The 20764-nt window shown below is 43.9% G+C and overlaps 1 protein-coding gene across 2 annotated transcripts in view; it reads right to left on the reverse strand.

Annotated features, from left to right (window-relative positions):
* The window catches only part of Vps13 (vacuolar protein sorting 13C), a 236898-nt gene that overhangs the window by 162426 nt on the left and 53708 nt on the right, over positions 1-20764 (reverse strand). For both annotated transcript variants that reach the window (XM_075693536.1, XM_075693537.1), the window contains exons 22-25: positions 16826-16976; positions 13523-13663; positions 8781-8937; positions 649-734 (exon numbers count right to left, since the gene is read on the reverse strand). In XM_075693536.1, coding sequence (XP_075549651.1) covers positions 649-734; positions 8781-8937; positions 13523-13663; positions 16826-16976 — 535 coding nt within the window. The remainder of the gene's footprint in view (positions 1-648; positions 735-8780; positions 8938-13522; positions 13664-16825; positions 16977-20764) is intronic.

The raw sequence follows: 20764 nt of genomic DNA on the forward strand, positions 1-20764 counted from the left end.
GCAGACATTGCCAGCTCCTGACTGGAAGCTTACCATTATAATTGAAAAGGAAGGTGTACAATCAGTGCATTTTACCAGTGCTGACATATGGGGCAGAGACTTGAAGACTGACAAAGAAGCTTGAGAACAAGTTAAGGACCACACAAAGAGCGATGGAAAGAAGATTGCTAGGCATAACGTTAAGAGACAGAAAGAGAGCGGTTTGGATCATAGAGCAAACGGGTACATTCGACATTCTAATTGACAGTAAGAGCAAAAATGGAGCTGTGCAGGTCATGTAATGCATCGGTTAGATAACGGTTGGACCATTAGGGTTACAGAACGGGTACCAAGAGAAGGAAAAGGCAATCGAGGACGACAGAAGACAAGGTGGAGGAATGAAATTAGGAAATTCGCAGGCGCTAGTTGAAATCTGTTGGTGCAGGACAGGGGTAATTGGAGATCGCAGGCAGAGGCCTTCGTCCTGCAGTGGACATAAAACAGGCTGATGATGATGATGATGAGATGATGATGAGATGATGATGATGATGATGAATGCCTGTAATGCAGTGTGTATTGGCACATTCCTCAACAATGTGTCACATTGTTCACATCCCAATCACATCCCCTTTTCCACCAGGCATGACACTGGAAATGAAACAATTTTACCTGCACAATTATGAGGCTGATCGTGCTCCCCGTTTCAGGGTCGGCAGTAGAGTCGAGAATTTTCAGTGGCCCAGGGCGGTTGGGAGCTGTAAAATAATAAGCAAACCTTACTGTAAACCCAGGCTTGAGATGCATGTGTTAAATAAATGGTTATGCATACGGTGCCTTTATCCTCCTCTTTGCTGCAAGCAGGTTTACAATATGAACTACTGGGCTATTTGGTTTGTTCTTTACCATTTGTGTTGCGCTAACGAGGACAGCACCACAATAAATGTTGCGCTTGTACTGTCTTCTTTGCTGTGCTGTTGCTCTATTTAACACTACAAAAGTTTTAAAGTACTGCAAAGAGAGGTCTCTTAAAACTGTATGGTCTAATTTTTGCTTCGGCTTTCTTTTATCCACTGAAATCAAAGGTGCATCCATTGTTCTTGTATGATATGCAGCTCTTAATGTATTAACAACTTTGCGTTGTCAGTTTGGAGGCAGCCTACCGAGCAAATTAACCCTTTAAGGACAGCTCAGCTCATGAAGCGCCAACTTGCAAGAAGGACAAAACACGACCAGCTCAACCAGTACTTTTTCTTTTTTTTCATGAAGGCCTGAACCAGATTCGAGTTCCTGTTTTGCCCTGTGCTTCTTCCACGTGCTGTGCTTTATTTTGCGCTTGCTGCAAATAACATCAGATGGTGCAAGAAGCTGTTGAGTGAAGTTGGCACCACACACCAACTTGCACGCAGCAAGAAAGCCCACCTTTGTTAAAAAGCAAAAATCAAAACTTTTTCCTAGCAAAATTCCCCTTCCCGACAAATCTTTCACATGGTCTTAGTTTATATAATCACGATAATCATTTGCACACTGTAAAAAAATTTTTTTTAATAAATAGATAAATAAACAAATTATTACTTTTTTTTGCTAAGCTTTTAAAAGTCTTTTACTGTCCTTAAAGGGTTAAACGTATGATGATTATTGGTGAGCCAGAATGGTCAAAACTGAAAAAAAAAAGCAAAAGTGAGAACATTAAATCAATACTCCAAGACCAAGGTCCCAAGACAAATTTTCACGAGCAATATTTCTGTGCCTTAAGAAATATTTTTTGATAACCTCTCTTTACTGATATTAATAACAAACATTGTTGCCTTATTGAACTCTGCAAGACTCAAGCTTTGTTAAAAAAAAAATTCTTGTAGGGGTGTGCAAATACTAAATAGTAGATTTTTAATCGAATATCAAATTGAATGAAGAAAAAAAAAACATCGAATTGAATATAAAAAAATTTGCATGAAATGAACAATGAAAAAGGTCGTCTGGCAAAATAAAACATGCTACGAAGGGCAAAGGTCGCATAGTCCTCAAGTGCAGCACGCAATTCAATGCCTTTATACCCCTGATATGTTGGGAATTATACAGGGTGTGTATTCGACATTTTCATTTTTGTTAATTTGCTCAGCTCGTCTCTTGTCGCCAGAGAAAAAGCACTTATGCTCCAAAATTTTGTTCAAAAAAAAAATAAGCTGTGTTACACATGCTCACGAGGCTAATCACGTTACTTAACAAGAATCTTGCTAGCCATCAATAACAGGCACATGTGAATTCGGATGTATAGTATGCTCTACTCTTGTTAAAGGGAACACCAAATTAACAAACCAATACAGATAGCAATTCAGTTCGTATATGAAAGTCTGGAATGTATTTTTTATCGACAGAATGCCTGTCAAATGGAATTAGCTGCATTTCCCTCTAAAGATTAAAAAAAAATAGCGATGTTGTCCTAAATACCAATGGGGTTCTCAGTTTATCAGTGGGCCAAACTGCGCTTAATGGCAAGCTTTTATTGCGTAGAAGGTATCACTTTCCAGTTTCTTCCAGATAACAGCAGGGCATCTTCATCTTTATGGCAGGTGGTTTGTGTGGGTTATGGCCAGCTCGTTAATTAAGGCCAATGTGCGCAACAGACAAAAGTGGTGAATGAACGTCGCTCAGCACCACTCTGCGCGTTCATCAGCGCAGCACACGTCAACTGCGGTCAGTGCCAACGGTAAACAGTTCTCAAATCGGAAGACCCACGCCAAGTTCGCGTGATCCTTTTATTTATCGTCCACATCCATCCGCAGTCTGCGTAAATGCATCAGCAGCCGGAGATCATCGTGCTGTGAGATCATATTTTCAAGCCTGTCATGTAAATGCTAAGCTAGTCTCACGATGGGTTTCTTGAAGCTACAAAAAGAGACCGTCGTACGCCTACGAATGACATTTGGAATGAGGGGCCACCGTGTGGTATTTCACAAACATGGTGGCCATGAACATGCAACAGTCATCCCGTGCACTCGCTTTCATTGGTGAGGCAGTTTGTCAGCTTTCTGAGGGTCATGCAACCTCTGTGAATAGATCTGCACTGGTTCGGTAACCTCAACTTTATTTGCAGACATCCGACAATGCAGCTCCGATTAGGCCTCACAAGCTAGCCAGTATGGTCAATGGTGTTGCTGCGACGAAAATTCCCTGCCGGCCAATGTGATAATGGACCGTAAACCATCATGGAAAGCTTGTCGCCAATATGTTCACCTGGGTGGCTCATCAGCGATCAGTCGCGAGATCATGCATACAGGTTAGACTGATAGCCATTGAAGCGGTGCTCGAGCCCGCAATCGACCAGCTGGCAACTTTGTGTGCTCGCATGTGGGTATAAATCTCCAAACTGCATGAACCTGCGTGTGTGAACAGTGAACCCGCATATTTATTTTCCACATTTGCTGCTTTTGTTTGTTCCCTCTGTTCACATAGCACTAATTGTTTAGACTGGTCTGGTCAAACTGGTCGAACCTTGTACTGATAAAGACAGCTTGCCTTTGGGAATGCTGCGCATGTCAAGCACTGATCACAGCTGGGTCATTAAGCAGTAGTACAGATATTAGAAAAATCGAATATTTGAGAAATTGAATATTACATATTCAATTTGCAAATCTCATTATTCAAACATTCACCTATTCGATTCGAAATCAAATATTTAAGTATTCGCGCACCTCCAACTTCTTTTTCTTTAGCCACTCAGGAGAGCACACTGCGGTCCTTTTAGGATGTTTAGTATGGCGTGTTGCGTGGTGAACTACAATAACATGCATCTGCACAGATTGCAGCGCAAGCGTCACCGTAGTAGATATCATATTGCACCACACTATACTCTAGTTCATGGATAGCAGGCAAAGCTGTGGAAGCTGTACGAGCAGTGGATGACCGATCTCACTCCACACCTCTCATACGGCAATTGTTTTTGATTTGAGACATTTTATACGAGAGATATACCGTATTTACCCGCGTATAACCCGCCCCTGCGTATAACCCGCACCCCTAACTTTGAACTCGGTGGAAAAAAAAAAAAAAAGAACTCGCGTATAACCCGCACGTTTACCTGAAAAAAAAAAAAAATGAGCGCTAGAAAGATGCAACTCACACTCAGTGATCATTTCGTTTTCAGAACATTTATTCAAACGACCGCCACCACGTCACTGGTTATCCGATTCTTAATCGTCGCCGCTCTCACTACTGCCATCCGAGGCTTCATCGCCACTCTCAAAGACGTAGTCGTCCTCGGAACCATCCAGACTATTACTGATCGCACATTTTTTAAAGCTTTTGCGCACCAAATCGGCCGGTATCGCTTTCCACGCATCCACGATCCACTGGCACAGCAATGGAATATCAGGCCTTCGCACGCGTCCCGTCGGTGTGAGGGCGTACATGCCGTCGGCCATCCACTGGGCATACAGCCGCTTCACGTGTGCCTTGAACGGCTTGTTCAGGCACACGTCGAGTGGCTGTAGCATGGACGTCATGCCGCCAGGTATTATGACGAGGTCGGTGCTGGTCTCGGCAAGGCGAGCCTTCACCGCATCAGTGCAGTGGCCTCTGAAGGAATCTAGTACGAGCATCGACCGGCGTGCCAGCAAGGCACCTGGTCTTCGCTCCCAGATTACTCGAAACCAGTCACCGACTAGGCCACTGTTCATCCACGAATTTTCTTCCGCACGCACAACGATTCCTGGGGGCAGTGGAATGCTAGGTAGCGTCTTGCGTTTGAAAATCACATACGGGCGCAGTTTCGTGCCGTCAGCCAAAGCGCATAGCATGACTGTGCAGCGCAGCTTGGCATTTCCGCCGGTCAGCACGCTGACTGATTTGGAGCCCTTTTTTTCCATGGTCGTGTCCATCGGCATCTCAAAGTACACAGGTGTTTGATCAGCATTTCCCACCTGAGACAGCAAATAGCTGTGCTCCTTCCGAAGTGCGATCACATATCGTTGAAAGTTCAACAACTTTTCCTCGTAGGCTTCAGGAAGCCGCTGGCACATGGTTGTTCGCCGCCGCATAGAAAATCCATGTCTTCGCATGAAGCGCTGAAGCCATCCACGGCTTGCACGAAACTCACGTGGAATGCTCAATTCCCGGGCCAACGTCAGGGCTTCCATTTGCGCCATCTCAGTCGAAACAGCGTGGCCACGACTTCTCTGCTCCTCAATGAACTTCGCAAGCTGAGTCTCGAGGTGGGGGTACGCGCCAGTCTTCGGACCCCGAAAAGCTCGCCTGTTCCAGTTCGTTGCTTCGAGACTCTCTTTTTTCTTCCTCCAGTCGCGAATGCACGACTCGTCGACGTCATGCTGTCTTGCAGCAGCTCTGTTGCCGATTTCTTCGGCAGCGGCTATTGGCCTCGAGCTCCACCACTGGAAAAGCTGGCGCCACCGTCGGCGTGACGTGCTAGGAGGGATCACGTGGACATAGCGGATGCGTCGGCTGCTTCGGGAGTGCCGAAGCGAGCTGAAAACGAGTTTTAAATTCCCTTGTACGCTGCGGTCCTCATTTAGTGGCGAGATATTCCCGCTTCGAGTGTCTCCTTTACAACGACTGAAAGCACTAGAATAGGTAGTGGCTGCCTTTGAAGGTGCGCAACATGGTAGGCTACTGCTCGGTGCCGCAGTGCCGGACGTACGCAACGGAGCCCGCTGTCAGCCATTCATACGTAGCAGCAGGACAAGAAGCTGCGTGAAGCTTGGCTCGCGAAACATAAAACTGGCAAATAGTAATCGGCTACAACTCGGGTATGCAGCAAGCACAGACGCGAGGAAGATTTCTGCTACGGCGCCGGGTCTGCGATGTTCAGAAAACGCGCGCTGAGACGCTCGCCCGAATCCGCTGCCCGACTAATGTCATGACGGTTTGGTCTATGAACTTGTCGATGCTATAGATACTGGCAAGTTCACTGGAGTGGAAAGGGAGCGGTAAGAAGCACATTAAAAAAAGCATGGCATATGGTCATATGTTCGTGTTATGAATTCTGTGCACTGGATTACAAAAAAGAAGCAGCGGGAAATCGCACGCTGAAAACACCAATAAACATACGGTACGACGCAACTCGAGAAATAATATTGAAACGTCCAAGAATTTAGAAGAAAAAAAAAAGATTGAATCGTCATGACGGCACATCACGTTGAAGTCTCTACAATGAAATTATTTTTGCGCAGCTCTGATAGCGCCCACGCAACAATGGTTGCTTGTATACTGTCAAATGCTCATATTCTGCGGCCTAAAGCTCATGGCACGGTGCGAAAGCGCGCACGCGACGAAAGCGAAACAGTGCGCGGACAAGCATGCAGACGCGCAGTCGGTCGCTGCGAACCTGTGCGACTGCTGCATTGAGGCTTCATTCTATTACGCTACATTTAGTTATTCAAACACTATAAGAACATATTTCACATAGTTTGCTCTCAGCGTTTACCCACCTTTCACGTAAGAAAGCCGGTTCGGAAGTCTCCATCGCGGCGACCGCGCGCAGTGGCGTTCACTAGTACGTATTCGGTAAAGAGATAGCGTCTGTAAACGAGTCTGTGATTTCAGTTTGCCCAAGATTATTATTTAGACAGTAAAAAACTTCTCTCGTTTCGAAAGTACTTACAGAACTGTCCGGGAGAGCTCGCGCGTGGTGTTTTCATTGAGCGCGGACATCAAAACCCATGAGGAGCGCGCCACGTGATCCCTCATACTACGCCAGCGAGGCGCTTCCGATAGATGGCGACTCCGTAACTCCTCGCCGCCAATAATCTTTAGCTTCTCTTTCGCTGTGAAACACTGCCGTCGAGTCGCACTCATGATGCCAAAACAAAGCAGGCAAACAGTGCAAACTGGGGTAAGTACACTAAACAGCGCCTAACGCGAGGCTCAACAATGCTGGCCTTTCGTTGGCCCTTCATCGGCTTGACAAGCGTCGATGACGATGGGGATGGCGGACTACACAGGGAGGCCGCCGCACATTGCGGTGAAGCCGACCCCCCCCCCCCCCCTCCCAAGGAAAAAATTCGCAGATAACCCGCACCCCCACTTTTTAAACGAGTTTTTTCACATTTTGGTGCGGGTTATACGCGAATAAATACGGTACAAGCAGTGGATGACAAGATCTCACTCCACACCTCTCATACGGAAGTTGTTTTTGATTTGACATTTTATACGAGAGATATACGAGCAGTAGATGACAAGACCTCACTCCACACCTCTCATACGGCAGTTGTTTTTGATTTGAGACATCTTATACGAGAGATATACAGCTACGACTGTTGGACGCAAGTTTACACCAAATCACATATTACTTGTGCACAACTGTGCTTCCAGTAGCCGATTTGCTACATTTTCGCAAGGGCAATTACTGTGTTATAACTGCTAGTCATAGGAATGTGTCAATCCGCTGGTTAGGTGGTAAATAGTTTCAGATCTGCGACGCCTTTCACGTAATAAATACGTAACATTTTGCAACATAAATGTACGAGACTTAATTTTACATCGTATCACTCGGTGCATACCTGCATAACTGTCTGACATGTGACGCACAATTGTTTAGTTGTGGATGCAAGCACTGAATGAAGTCTCCCTAGGCTGCATAGCATTTCCTCCTATGTATAAAATGAATTGTAAGCGCAGCTGAAAGGCTTAATGTTATGAGACTGGAAGACAGTGGTGCGAGTTAGAAAGCAAACAGGGGTAGCCGATATATTCTAGGCAAGCGCAAGAGGAAGAAATGTAGTTGGGCAGGCCCTTTAATTCTTAGCAGAAAACCAGTTGTGTGTTTTTTAGTCGACAGAATGGGCACTGAGGGGAAAGGAAACAGTTACAGAAAGCAGAGGATTAGGTAATGTGATGAAATTGGGAAATCGACAGGCATAAGATGAAATCTGCTAGTGCAAGGCAGGGGTAATTACTAATTAGAGATCACTGGGGGAGGCATTTGTCCTACATCATTCTCATCATCATCCTATTTTATGTACACTGCAGGACGAAGGCCTTTCTGTGCAATCTCCAATTACCTCTGTTCTGAGCCAACCGACTGCAACTTGTGCCCGTGAATTTCATAATTTCATCACCCAACCAAGTCTCCTGTCGTCCTCGACTGCACTTCCTTTCTCTTGGCGCCCATTCTGTAACCCTAATGGTCCACCGGTTATTTAACCTATGCATTATGTGGTATGCCCAGCTCCATTTTTCCCTCTTAATGTCAATTAGAATATAGACAACCCTCTTTTCCTCTCTGATCCACATCGCTCTCTTCCTGTCTCTTATCATTATGCGTAACATTTTTCGTTCCATCGCTCTCTGCGCGGTCCTGACCTTGGTCTCGAGCTTTGTCAATCTCCAGGTTTCTGCCCCATATGTTATCACCAGTAGGATGCATTGATTGTGCACTTTTCTTTTCAATGATAGTGGCAAGCTTCCAGTCACAATCTGACAATGTCAGCCGTATGCACTCCAAACCATTTTTATCCTTCAATAAATTTTCTTCTCATGATCAGGGTCCCCTATGAGTAGTTGACCTAGGTAATGGTACTCCTTCACAGACTCTAGACGCTGACTGGTAATCTTGAACTCTTGTTTTTTTGCCAGGCTATTGATAATTTGTCCTGCAGTGAACTTCAAATAGGATGACGACGATGAATTCACCTTGAGCCTGTGGCTATGGCCCAACTATTCATCGTAATATTTTTCTTTCCTTCTGAATCATCTATCTCACTCTTAAAATTTGTGATGACGTTATATATTCGAGCGAATACGGCAAATGTTGTATAAATGATTTTAGCAATCAAATGCATTGAGCGAACCACTGAAATCCATGTGCTGCAGGAGGGTCTTCTTTAGGCACAATTGGCAGCGCATGTCCAGCGGACGAAGATCCAACTTCAAGCTTAGCTGCTGCGCTTGGAAGACTACCACTGGTTTCAGTACTCCCTGAACTGTCTGCGAGATATCCAGGGCCACCTGCAGTACAAGTCACAACACGCACGCAGTTGTGAGCAATCACCCTGACCACAAGGGATTCACAGAAGTAAAGCTACCCAATGAATCGACAGCTATTGAAGCTGAGAAAGGCATAAGTTTTAAATTGTAAGAGTATTAATGTGACGTTCTTGTTTTTAGTGTTGGTGAAAAACAGGAAATAAAGTTGAAGACAACAGAGAAGAAGGCAATTAAACGTCGACATAAAGGGACGCTAACAAAAATATATTAAGTTCGGTTAATTCGTATTCAATAGTTTATCTGTCTAGAGGTCTATCGTCATTTTCTGGGTGCCAATATAAGACTTTGTTGAGTAGAAAACTGCCACCGAACATCCTGCCACCGTTCCTCAATTTGAAATGCCGGTGGCAAAACCGAGGCCATGGTGCAATCTCCACATCCCCACACCTGCCGCTATCTGCAGATCGGCACTCCTCTCTCAAATCGTGGCGGTGGTGTTCCTCGAACCACCTGCCTTCCGCCTCAGCTCTGTCTCCCAGCTAGCAGGCAGTGCGAGCCACCCGATGCCTCAACACCACACCACGCGGCATATGAGAGAGGTACCATACTCCACGACAGGTGGCACCACTGATTTTCCATTTTCATCATTTTCTCACTACAAAAGCTCTGTTCTCACTGCAAGTGATGAATTCATTATTACAGAAGCTTAGTCTTTAGCTCAACCTAAGAGTCTTTTTTAACTGATTTAACAAAATTCAATTTACCGCAGTGCTTATGATTAATTGACACACATTCATAAAGTTGAATGCACTGAAAACTTCAGAGGAATGAAGTGAATGAAACGTTTCACCTTATTTAGTAAGGTTCTGGAGGGGAACACAGTTAAACCTCGATATAACAAAGCCAGTAAAAGTGGTAATTTGCTTCGTTACATTGAAATTTCGTTACATTAAAATTTGGCTTTTTTCGCAAATAAGTACAGTTGCCGATGAATTTGTCTTACACAGAAGGGGCCACAAAATTTTCTGATTTATCGGGCAATTGGAAAAAGCAAATATGAATGAGAAAAAAAAATCCATTTTGTTGAATTTGAATCGGTGGTGAAAGATATGGTTTCATCCCGTCTCGACAATATTTTCACATTGGCAATACGAAGTTGGAAGCCAGCCATGCTTTCACCTCCATTCTGTTACAGTGGCTGATAGCGTCGCCCGCAGCGGGGAGTGAATGCTTCATCTGCCTCTCACTTTAACGCGCATCCGAAACTCAAGATTACGCAACCTGCAGTACTCAGTGAATACATTGTTGCGCCAAAAAAGGAAAATAAAGACTTGGGAAGGAAGAGTACAAAACGACAGATTGAGCGCTGAACTTCAACTGTCGTTGAAGTTCAGTTGAAGTTCAGCGCTCAATCTGTCGTTTTCACTGATTTTTTTATGCAGTCGAAAATTTTGTTGCAGTTGGCCTTTAATCATATGGAGCGCGACTTGAGAGGTGCATTCACAAGCAGCCGCTTGTAATTCAACCATTTGACCATCTGCATCCGCAGAAGTTTCCATTTATCGACTCCCACTGGTGACAAGTTATCTGTTTGTCCACTTTCATTTCCCTTTTCTTCTTTATTTTCTAAACATTCTAATTTCAACTACCATAAGTTTCCCTGATGTTTTCCTTGGCTTCATTTTCATTGTCTGTTGGCATTACGTGGTCATGATTAACAAAATCGAGCGCCTCGGTTCTCCTTCTCTCATTTATTCATTGTGAGGGTCTCGAGACTTGCAACCTTGATGTCATTATACTTGTGGACCGCTTGCTGTGGCTATGAAAGGAAAGCTATGGAGGCAAAGCGCGCACAAGTGAGAGCGCTTCTGAAAATAGTCCCGCATTTTCATCCACCTTACTTTAAACTGGAGAAGAGGAAACGTACAGAGCTTATTAGCAACATCTAAATAAGACAAAACACACCACTGAATGTAAAAGTTTACTTATTTTACGGTTTTTCCCTTCCACGTCTGGGCAAACACGAAACCGTTGCGTGTGGAACGTGCATCACTTCAGCGTCTGTTCCGAGCAACCAAAAGCACTGTCAAACGCTAGCAGACTACGTGGCGTCGTGCAGAAACTCTGCCCCTATAGCTTTCCCTTCATAGCCACAGAAAGTTGTCTGCAAGTAAAGGCAGCATGTGAGGGTTTATTAGCCTCGTGCCAGCTCTCCTAAGATCATGTAATGCGTGGTGCCATTGGGCAAAAAAAGGATGCTCCACATCTGCCCACCATGACTCTGAGTGACGCTGGCTAACACTCCTTGGGCTAGATCTAGTAAACATAAATACCAAAGTTAGTGGACGAATGACAGCCATCGCCGTAGCACAATTGGTAGTGCAATGCACATGTAATGCGGAGGTTGTGGGCTCGGCTCCAACCAAATCGTTAAATAGTTCGTTATATTGAGAATTTCATTATATTGAAGTTTGTTATATCAAGGTTGAACTGCATTGTATACTGACACGTGTACTTGTCTTTATCGGGTGACACATTTCGCTGCCTAACAAATGTTATCGCACAGCGCAGGGCGCGACTGCATGTATCGGAAGTTTCTGGAATGTTATCGATGGTTCTATCCACTGTCTCTGACCGAACCTTGTGTAAACTGATTGCATGTGTGCGCGACGTGAACAATGTAGAACTTTGTGGAAGACACGCGGGTCCCAGCGATTAGTCTGGAACATTCGACGATTGATGTATAAAAGCCGACGCGCTTGACCCGCTGATGAGATTTTTGACGATCGCCGACTGTGTTCGCCGCTCTCGTTGTGCTGTATGTGTAGCCTGTTTTGTGGGCACAGGTTCACCCAATAAAAGCTAGTTTTGCCTTTCACAGTATTGCTACTGTGTTCTTTGAAGTCACTACCACGTGACAATATGCTCAGGTAAGTTTGACCAGGCATGTCCTAAGGTCATCTTTAATTTTGATAAAAACAATTCATTTTGTTGTCCATGTCCACGGATAAAAAAATCGGTCTGAGAATCTCAAGAAAAGAGTCTTCATGGAAAAAATATAGAAGCGTCCAGTTAGTCAAAAGTGCCTTTTGCAGATATCACCGAATTGGCATTTTGGCGAGCTCCCAAACAAAAAGTGTTGTGGCTATGGCGCTAAGAATATTTAATGACAGATTGTGGGTGACTGCATTGATTCCAGCCAATTACCACAGAGTGTCACTGCTACAACTCTGAGAAAACTGCAAAAAACAGCAAATCGACAACAGTCTCCATAGACTGTTAGTTTTTGGTTGCCGTTTGCAATGCACAGTGTGGTATGGTGTTGATTCAATCAGATATCGCAAGATCAGCTGCGCACCGTCTCAGCGATCAGGTTACGACCCTGCACTGGATGAAGAATGTTGTTCTCAGGTCCTGTCTACTCAATTCCTTATTAAACCAGATAAAAGAGATGCACTTAGAGGCCCGATATTGAGAGCAAAACCTTGAAGCTATGTGACAATGCACCACCGTTCTGTGGTGCACAGTCATGCCCACGCAGAGTTCTTGTGATCCCTGTACAGGAAAGTGTCAAGCGTAATTATCTAAAGCTTTGTTTTATTAATCTGCAGTTTCCGAACCACGCTGGAGTGTTTTTGTGCCATAAAGAAAAGGAACCTGTCAACAACGAGCACGCGCAGGCCCCATGTGTGGCAACAGCAGTAGCCATTGTTGCGTCACATTTCTAGCATTGTAATTCCCTAACGTAAGAAATAATGCAACATCATTTTCCGGATTGAGTAATTTAGAAAGTTTTTAAAACGACTGAAGATGGTCTTACTCTTTCTTGTAACAGATTTTAAAAATCAATGCCAATTTTGCTAACATGCTCGAGCTTGAGCACTTTATGTGGATTTTTAGAGCCAACAAGTTCAAAGTTGTTTGTCTAAAATTTTAATGAATTTCATGGCAACAGGCTGGCAAAATTTGAAAAGTATGTTCTGTATAGATGCGAACAACCAATGTTGTTTGTACAAGATAATGTACTCTGTCTTGCTTTGTTTTGTCGCTTAGTTTTGAGTATAGTGAGATATTGTACTTCCACCCTACTAAAATCCCTTTTGGAGATTGTAGTATCTGTAAATAAATAATAAAAAAATATTATAATAAAGAAATTTAGGATTGTCCCCGGACATGCATGGCCAAACTTACTTAATCACACCCTATGAGTAAATTATAGGTAAAATACAGGTATATACCGGGTTTCACACCAGTCAACAGACACCACTGACCAGAGTTAACATTTGATGCTTGCATGAAGAAACAGAACACACTCAATGGATGGCTGTCTACAATAAGAGGGATAAATGTGCACACATGTAAAAACTACATCTATTTGTAGTTCTACCTGAATACCTGAATACCATCTACCTGAATAAATATGCTATCTATATGCTAGTGTTTTAGGCATTTTCTACTTGAACAAAGCTCTTGATTTAACAAAATAATTATTGTGTCCAATCAGCTTTGTTAAATACACCTGTTGAGAAAAAATTATGGCTGTCAACAGCATGTGTAAACTTCATGCATGGGTTCAAGCAATATAAGCAGAAGGACCAAAATGCACCTCAGTTATTTCGAAGTTCAATTCCACGTCGGTTGTATCAAAGTCTTGCCGCGGCGCACCCTCACTGCTTGATGACGATTCTCCTTTGGAAACAACATTCAAGGCAGAGGTCGTCTCAATCTTTGTTGGGAGTTCACGTTCCTGAGAGGGAAAGAAAAGAAATAGAAGGCTGAGCTTCCAAGAAGCTAATGTATATAGCAGAATGAATGGCTGAGTGAGGCAATGCACTTTTCAGAAGAAAAAAAGTGAGTTACATAATTGACAGGCACGAGAAAGCAGACACATACAAGCACTGACTTGTACCTCAAGTTTAGTTGACAAGCCAATATATTTGCAGCCAAAAAGCATCTGCAGAAGAAAGTATTCTTATGAAGATCAGAAGCATACACTGTTGGGCCAGTTGGTGCGTCATCTAGTTTCTTCCTGCCCGTATTTCGGCTCAACGACCCCCCCCCCCCCCCTACATGATATTCTTATGAACTTCAGAAGATGTGTGATCTCTGAAGACTCTAGGATCAGCTGAAGACATAACTTGAAAATCCTTGCAGGGCTCACTTTAAGCTGACGCTTCTTGATGTTTGCCTACTAAGAGTTTGCATAGACCTGCTAATGCTTCCCCTGTCCTCCCCAAGTCCAGGTGGAATGTTTCCTGAGCAAAAAGTTCAATAAGAGTAATGAGTCAAGCTTACTTATAATCAACCTGAGTATCTCGCAGCATCCATTTGTTATATTCAAATATTTGTCATAGATGGTTCACTTAGAAAGAAACAAAACATGCCATAGTTGCCAGCTGAAATGCAATGCTAATTCGGGGGAAAAAAATCAGTGCTACTTGTTTGCCTCTGCAGAACAGAAGAAATACTCGATGACGGTGCTCTCAAGTTTGTCGGCACTCGTCCAGTGTGGTTCTTTCTTTGTCCTACCCGTTAGTGCTATCGACTCTCCCAATTGTTGCCTAGAGTCTCTTTGAAAGTCTGTGGAGTTGTGTAGGGCAGCCAGCTGATGATAGTAATGGTGCCAGCAGGGAGCCTTTAAGACACCCAAGCTGCATTTGTATGAAGGCTCTCGCCTGCAACGTCTAGTAAGGCCCTCTTCATATTTTGCGGTATCTGCAATGATTTTTTGCAAGGGCCATACCTTCCAGGAAACCCCTGGGCGGCAGCAGCTGCCGCCACTGGGAAAAGGTGGCCTGCCTAAAAGAGGCACGAGAAACCACTAGCCCATCTGAAATTGGCTTGGGAAGACTGCCAGTACCAGGTAGGCCATTTTTATCGATAATCACAGCGTCATGCACGAGCACCACAGCAGGTGAGCTGCCGCTGTACTGCAGCCATGTGTTTGAGGTAATTGAACAGCCATGCTCAAGGATGTTCAATGGACCCACAACATGGCGCCATTGCAATGTATATTTTGACATTCATAGTAGACACAGAGCAGTACAATACGAAAAGCACCAAGAATGAGAGGACACATACACAGTGCTAACTTTCATCTGTATGTGTCTTCTCATTCTTGGTCCCTGTCGTGTCGCGCTGCTCCATGTCTACCACGAATCCAAACCAACTAGCCCGGCAATGTGCCCTAGCATAATTTGACAGCTGAACTGTTTCTGTTTGCAATAAACGAGTACAGTAGAACCTCGTTCATGCATTTTGGAAAAACTGCAAGAAAGACATTATAACCAGGAAAAAGTATGATCCAAAGTAGCTAAAAATATTTGACAGACTCAACTTTTGTTTACTTCTACGCAATTCGAAGTGTCGCACAGTACACTGCGGCACGAGACAGCATGAGATGGCATGAGACGGCACGAAACGCCATAGTGCACTGAGCTGGTGGTGCTCCGGCGGCCCGAGACACATTTTATTGCTTTCCTATTGCATGGTGTTCTAAGAGGGTGATGGGATACCGAAGCAAATTCAAGCTGGTAGGCGATGTCAGTTGCCGCAGAAGCGAAATGGGATGCCCATATCACAACGCCTGCAGCAGGGAACGACGGCACATTTGGATCATTGCCTATTAAAAGTGTGGAGTATGCTACCGATAGCACTAGGCATCCCATGCTGTAAGGGATAGGTGAAGATGCTTATCGCAATAGATTTAGCGGCGATAGCTGTGAATGCGGCATGCGACAACCGGGGCGGAGATATGCTGGTACATGCATAAGGAACTGTGCGTGCCGTCCTTTTCATGTGAGATGGGTGGCTATATACTGTTCTAGATCGTGTGCACCTCACGCCTTTTCTTGTGCACTGGATTCAGCGGCCGGAAAACATATATGATCGCAGTCTGCAGCAGGAAACGGCAGCGTGTTTCCGTCACCGCATATTAAAAGCATGTGCTATGCTTCCGACGGCACCACACACTATGAAACAGATAGGCGAAGATGCTTATCGCAATAGGATTGGCAGTGATAGCTGTGAATGCTGCATGCGACGACCATGAAGGAGATTTGCTAATACCGAAATGAGAAGCTGAATGCACACCAGCATTTTCAAGCGAGACAGGCGGGTGAGTATTGCGGTGAAGCTACCGTAGCGAGCAGCTATATAACGTTCTCGATCGCGCGTGCCTTGTGCATTTTCTTGTTTATATGGGATCTAGCGACCGAAAAATGTGTCATACAATCGCAGTTCGGCGATGTACTGAACGATGGTGCCAAAAAATTTCGTTTTCGGGAATGTATTAACCGGTAAAAATGAGTGCAACTTTAATGGGTCATTTTTTGTGTTCTCAAGTGAAAACGTTGGCGCCAGGAAAGCATACATAACGGGAACGTATGAACAAGGTTCCACTATTTGTCTTAAGTACAGGTCTTAAGTACGGGCATCTAAGTGGACTTGACAGCAAAACAGTTCTAGCTTCAATGATCAAAACCAAAGAATTTTCTACTGCTGAGATTCATGTAAAGAATAGAAAAGGAACACAAAGAGAAAAGGTGGCACAAGAAATTTTCAATTCCTCAAATACATGCAAAGCTATTTGGAAGTCTCTTGAAACCAAAGTTAATGAACAAAATGTAAAAATTTCTTGCAGTTCCTGTTTCACTAACAATGGAACTTGAAGAGGCTGGTAGATCATATGCAGTCTGTCATATTACAAATGCCATGCACAGGCCATAATCAAATATTCAAACAAAAGAATTTGGCTCATATTCAAAATTTTAGATACTATGTGCACACCTGTAAGAGAACAGTAAAGAGAGATGACAGCAAAGAGATGACAGCAAAGAGATGACAGCAAAGAGATGACAGCAAAGAGATGACAGCAAAGAGATGACAGCAAACTGCTTGCATTCCTTACGGCTAATGGGATGACAGGAGCTGCTTCCACTACTTTGGGCGGTGTACTGGCGCTTGCAGTCGGGATGCTGTTCAATACCTTCAGTACTTGCACCAGCTTGAAATCGGTAACCGACACCCGTAGCAGCGGCAGCTTCCCGGTTACTCGAACTCTGCATTCAAGCACAAATTAGAACCAAGCCATCTGGGGCAACATAAAATAATTCTACAGCACTGCAAAAACAGCAACGAAGCAAGAAGAGTACTAGTTGAACTAGAATTAGACTACTAAGAGCTACAGCAAGACAGCACCCTTCAACAAGAAAGGCGAAGGCAAACATGGAGTTGTGCAATGAACATGAAACATTCCACGTCTGTTACAGCGGATAATCACACAATATACCAATAGCCTCACTTAACTTGGTCTGCCTATATTACCAATGCAACAGATCCTGCTTTTAAGGACTCATATAAAACAAACTATTGGCTACAACGAACAAAACTTACTGCAAATTTTGTCCGGATGGTGCATGTATAACATACTCACCTGTGGCACTGTGTACATGCGGCAGTTCACTGCATGCAACTTTCTTCGGCCGCTCGCGGAATGCACAAACATGCACATTTTTTAAAAAAGTACTGACGACTGCCAAAAGCATGTCACAAGATGTTGGGCGGAAATGAAAAGATCATGATTTATAGCGATAATTGAGCATGCTATTCGAGATTTAAGTAATTGGCACAGCAAACTTCAAGAAACTAGCACCAAAACCTGGGTACTTGAGATGTATGCAGTGAGATCAATACAGTGGAACCTCGGTTAAACATTTTAGAAGAAATAAATGCAAGAAAAACGTACTAAACAACAAAACGTATTATCTGAAGTCACTAAAACACTTGGCAGACTCAACTGTTGTTGACATCTACGTAATGCGAGCGTTGCGCGAATCATTGCGGCATGACACGGTGACTCGTGCTAAGCCACTGGGGCCTCAGCGGTCCAAGACCAACATTCATCATCATCATCATCATCATCATCATCATCATCATTTATTTATTTATCCTTAACCCTTTGAGGGTCAATGACGTAAATATAAGGCGCCATGAACAAGTTCCAAAATGGTCGATGCCATATATTTATGGCGCGATCTGTACGTTTAAAAAGCACGCCAATTTCCTAACCTTTCCTTTTCTGTCATGTGCTGCCACTATGTGGGAATACAGGGAATTTTTTTCGCGCGCCTCCCTCTCTTTGTTTTTGTTGCATGATTTGTTTTAGGGCTAGTTTGCTCCCGTGCCTCTATATACTACCGCTGGTGCATTGGTGCGCGCGCAGTTGAACGACGGTTCGTGTTTAGTTTCGCGAGCAGTGTCAGTTTCTTGCGCTTGCAAAACTGATGGCTAACTCTTTACTAAATGCTCAAAGGGTGACTGTCTCTTTCTCGCTTGTTTAGTGCTCACAGGGGTGTGCATAGGAAGGATGCCGCCATGCATGCGTTTCTGTTGCTTTTTTTTTTTTTTTTTTGACACTCGCGAAAACTAATTGCCTCTGGTTGACGATAAGATTAAGAGTAGCGGAAGTTTGTCGCACGTTGTGCTTTCTTGACGGGCACAGAACACAGATTTCTTGAGTGCGCGCACCTACGCAGTTCGATTACGCTATGGATGTACATATTAGTGTAAGAGCAGGAACATTTGAGTCTTGCAAAATATTCTCGTGCAAGCATATTTAAGGCATTGAACTATGTGTATAAAAATGCATCAAATTTATAATCCTTATAAGTTTATTTCCTTTTTTATTGTTATTATTCATGAATGAAGAGTACATGTATACCAACGCAAAATATTTTTTTCTCACTTTTAGGTCACCCTAGAAAAATTGCAGTAAATGTTTTTCGAAATAAGCCCCTAAGAAGAATTGGATTCTGCAATAAAATAAACCGACCCTGGGCAATCGCATATGGCGAAAAAAATTGACCCTCAAAGGGTTAAGGGCCTGTGATGGGGCATTGCATAAAAGGGGGGGGGGGTAACAAATGGTAACCGCGGGTCACAAAGATAAAACATGTTAATACAGATTACAAGAACTGGTAAACACAGTAAACACATGAAAATGAAAAAGCCGATAAAAGGGCTTAATACTGGGGCTGTGGACAACACTGGTGTAATAACAACATGAAAGAGCGTAGGTTAGGGCGTGTTGGTATTCCATAACTGAGGTTTTTTAGAGCACGAAAAAGGACAAAAGCCAGTGGCAAGACGCGGACACAGCGCTAAAAGGTGTGGCCTCCCTGCAAGACGCGCTGTGTCCACGTCTTGCCACTGTCTTTCGTCCCTTCCCGTGCGCTAAAAAACCTCAGTTAATAATAACAGTTTAAATTCTACAGAATTTGTTTCATTGACGATACCGTCAGGAAGTACATTCCAATCCGATATGGCAGTCGGCAGAAATAACTTATTGAAAGCATTAGTTGAACCATGAATGCATTGAACACTGTTACAATTAAACAGATGTCGTGATGATCTCATGGGCAGCAGAATTAGGCTCTCACGTAATTGAGGAAAATGATAATATAGCTTATGAAAAAGGCAGAGACCTGCTATCTTACGATGCGATGCCAGGGGGGTTAGACCAATCGAAGCTTTGATGTTAGTAACGCTCAACCGAGAATCATATTTGGGTGTTATAAAATGATGTTATAAATTGCCATTATTTTGGCTCTTCAGCAAGCTTACATATCGTTTGCGCTCCTTGAATTCGGCCTGGGTAAAAATTTCATTCTGGGGTTGTATGCGCCAAAACCACAATATGAATGTGAGGCATGTGGTAGTGGGGGGCTTCAGAATAATTCTGACCAGTTGGGAATCTTTAATGGGCATTGCACAGTACACAGGCATTTTTTGCATTTTGCACCACCCATGAAAATGCGGCTGCCATGGCTGGGATTTGGTATCGTACCCTTGGGCTTAGCAGTGCAATGTCAAACCCACTGAGACACCACAGCTGGCAATTTAGTCTGGATTAGCAGCTTTTTCAGGCGGAGCATTTTGTCAGTAAATTTTGACATGCTCACTCAGCATGAATGGTTGCAGCATGAGACGCTGATCAATGTCGCGTTAGTGAGGCCTGAGCAGAATGTTGTCATTTTTCTATGGCGCAGCATTTGAAGTCTGCCACAGGAACCTGAAACGAAATTGAGGTTGTGGACGACGATAAAATGGGTTGCTGCCAGAGCGAAACATGACACTCACTTTGCGCTACCTGCAGCAGGGAATGGCGTTGTGTTTATGTCATCGCCTACTAGAGGCATGCAGTATCCTTCCAAAAGCACTGCACTACATGTGCTACGACATGCAGCATGTGACTACCCGTGAGGAGATGTGCTTTTACGGCAATGGAAAACCGAGTGCGTGCAAGCATTTTCATAACACATCAGCCGACGAGTACTGTGGAGAAGCTGCTGCTGCGGCGTGTGGCTATGTTCTTGATCACGTGTATTTCACGCCTTTTCTTGTTTACATAAAATTTATAGCAGCAGGAAAACATATCATGATTGCAGTTTGGCGATGTACTGAAAACTTAGTGCTGAAATATTGTGTTTTTCGAGAATGTGTCAACCAGTAACGGAGAAGCATAACTATATTGGGTCATTTTTTGTGTTGTCAATCACGAATGTTGGTGCCGGGAAATCATATGAAATGAGAATGTACTAACAAGCTTCTACTGTATAAGTAAGTCTGCCGTTATTAAGTTCAGCATACTCATTATTAATAATCAGTGTTTATATTAGATAAGCATTTGCACTTTATTCTATGCATAGTACAAACAAAAAGGTTCATGCTAATGAGCGGTGCTGCCTTTACAAAAATGGGTGGAGCGAGAGAGCCGTGGCGGCCCTCACTGCATGGTGGCACACGCGAGTGCTTCTGTAAGCGCGCGAGCTTGTGAGTGAGTACCCCA

Source organism: Dermacentor variabilis, chromosome 5, assembly GCF_050947875.1.
Source record: "Dermacentor variabilis isolate Ectoservices chromosome 5, ASM5094787v1, whole genome shotgun sequence".
NCBI classification, from domain to species: Eukaryota; Metazoa; Arthropoda; class Arachnida; order Ixodida; family Ixodidae; genus Dermacentor; species Dermacentor variabilis.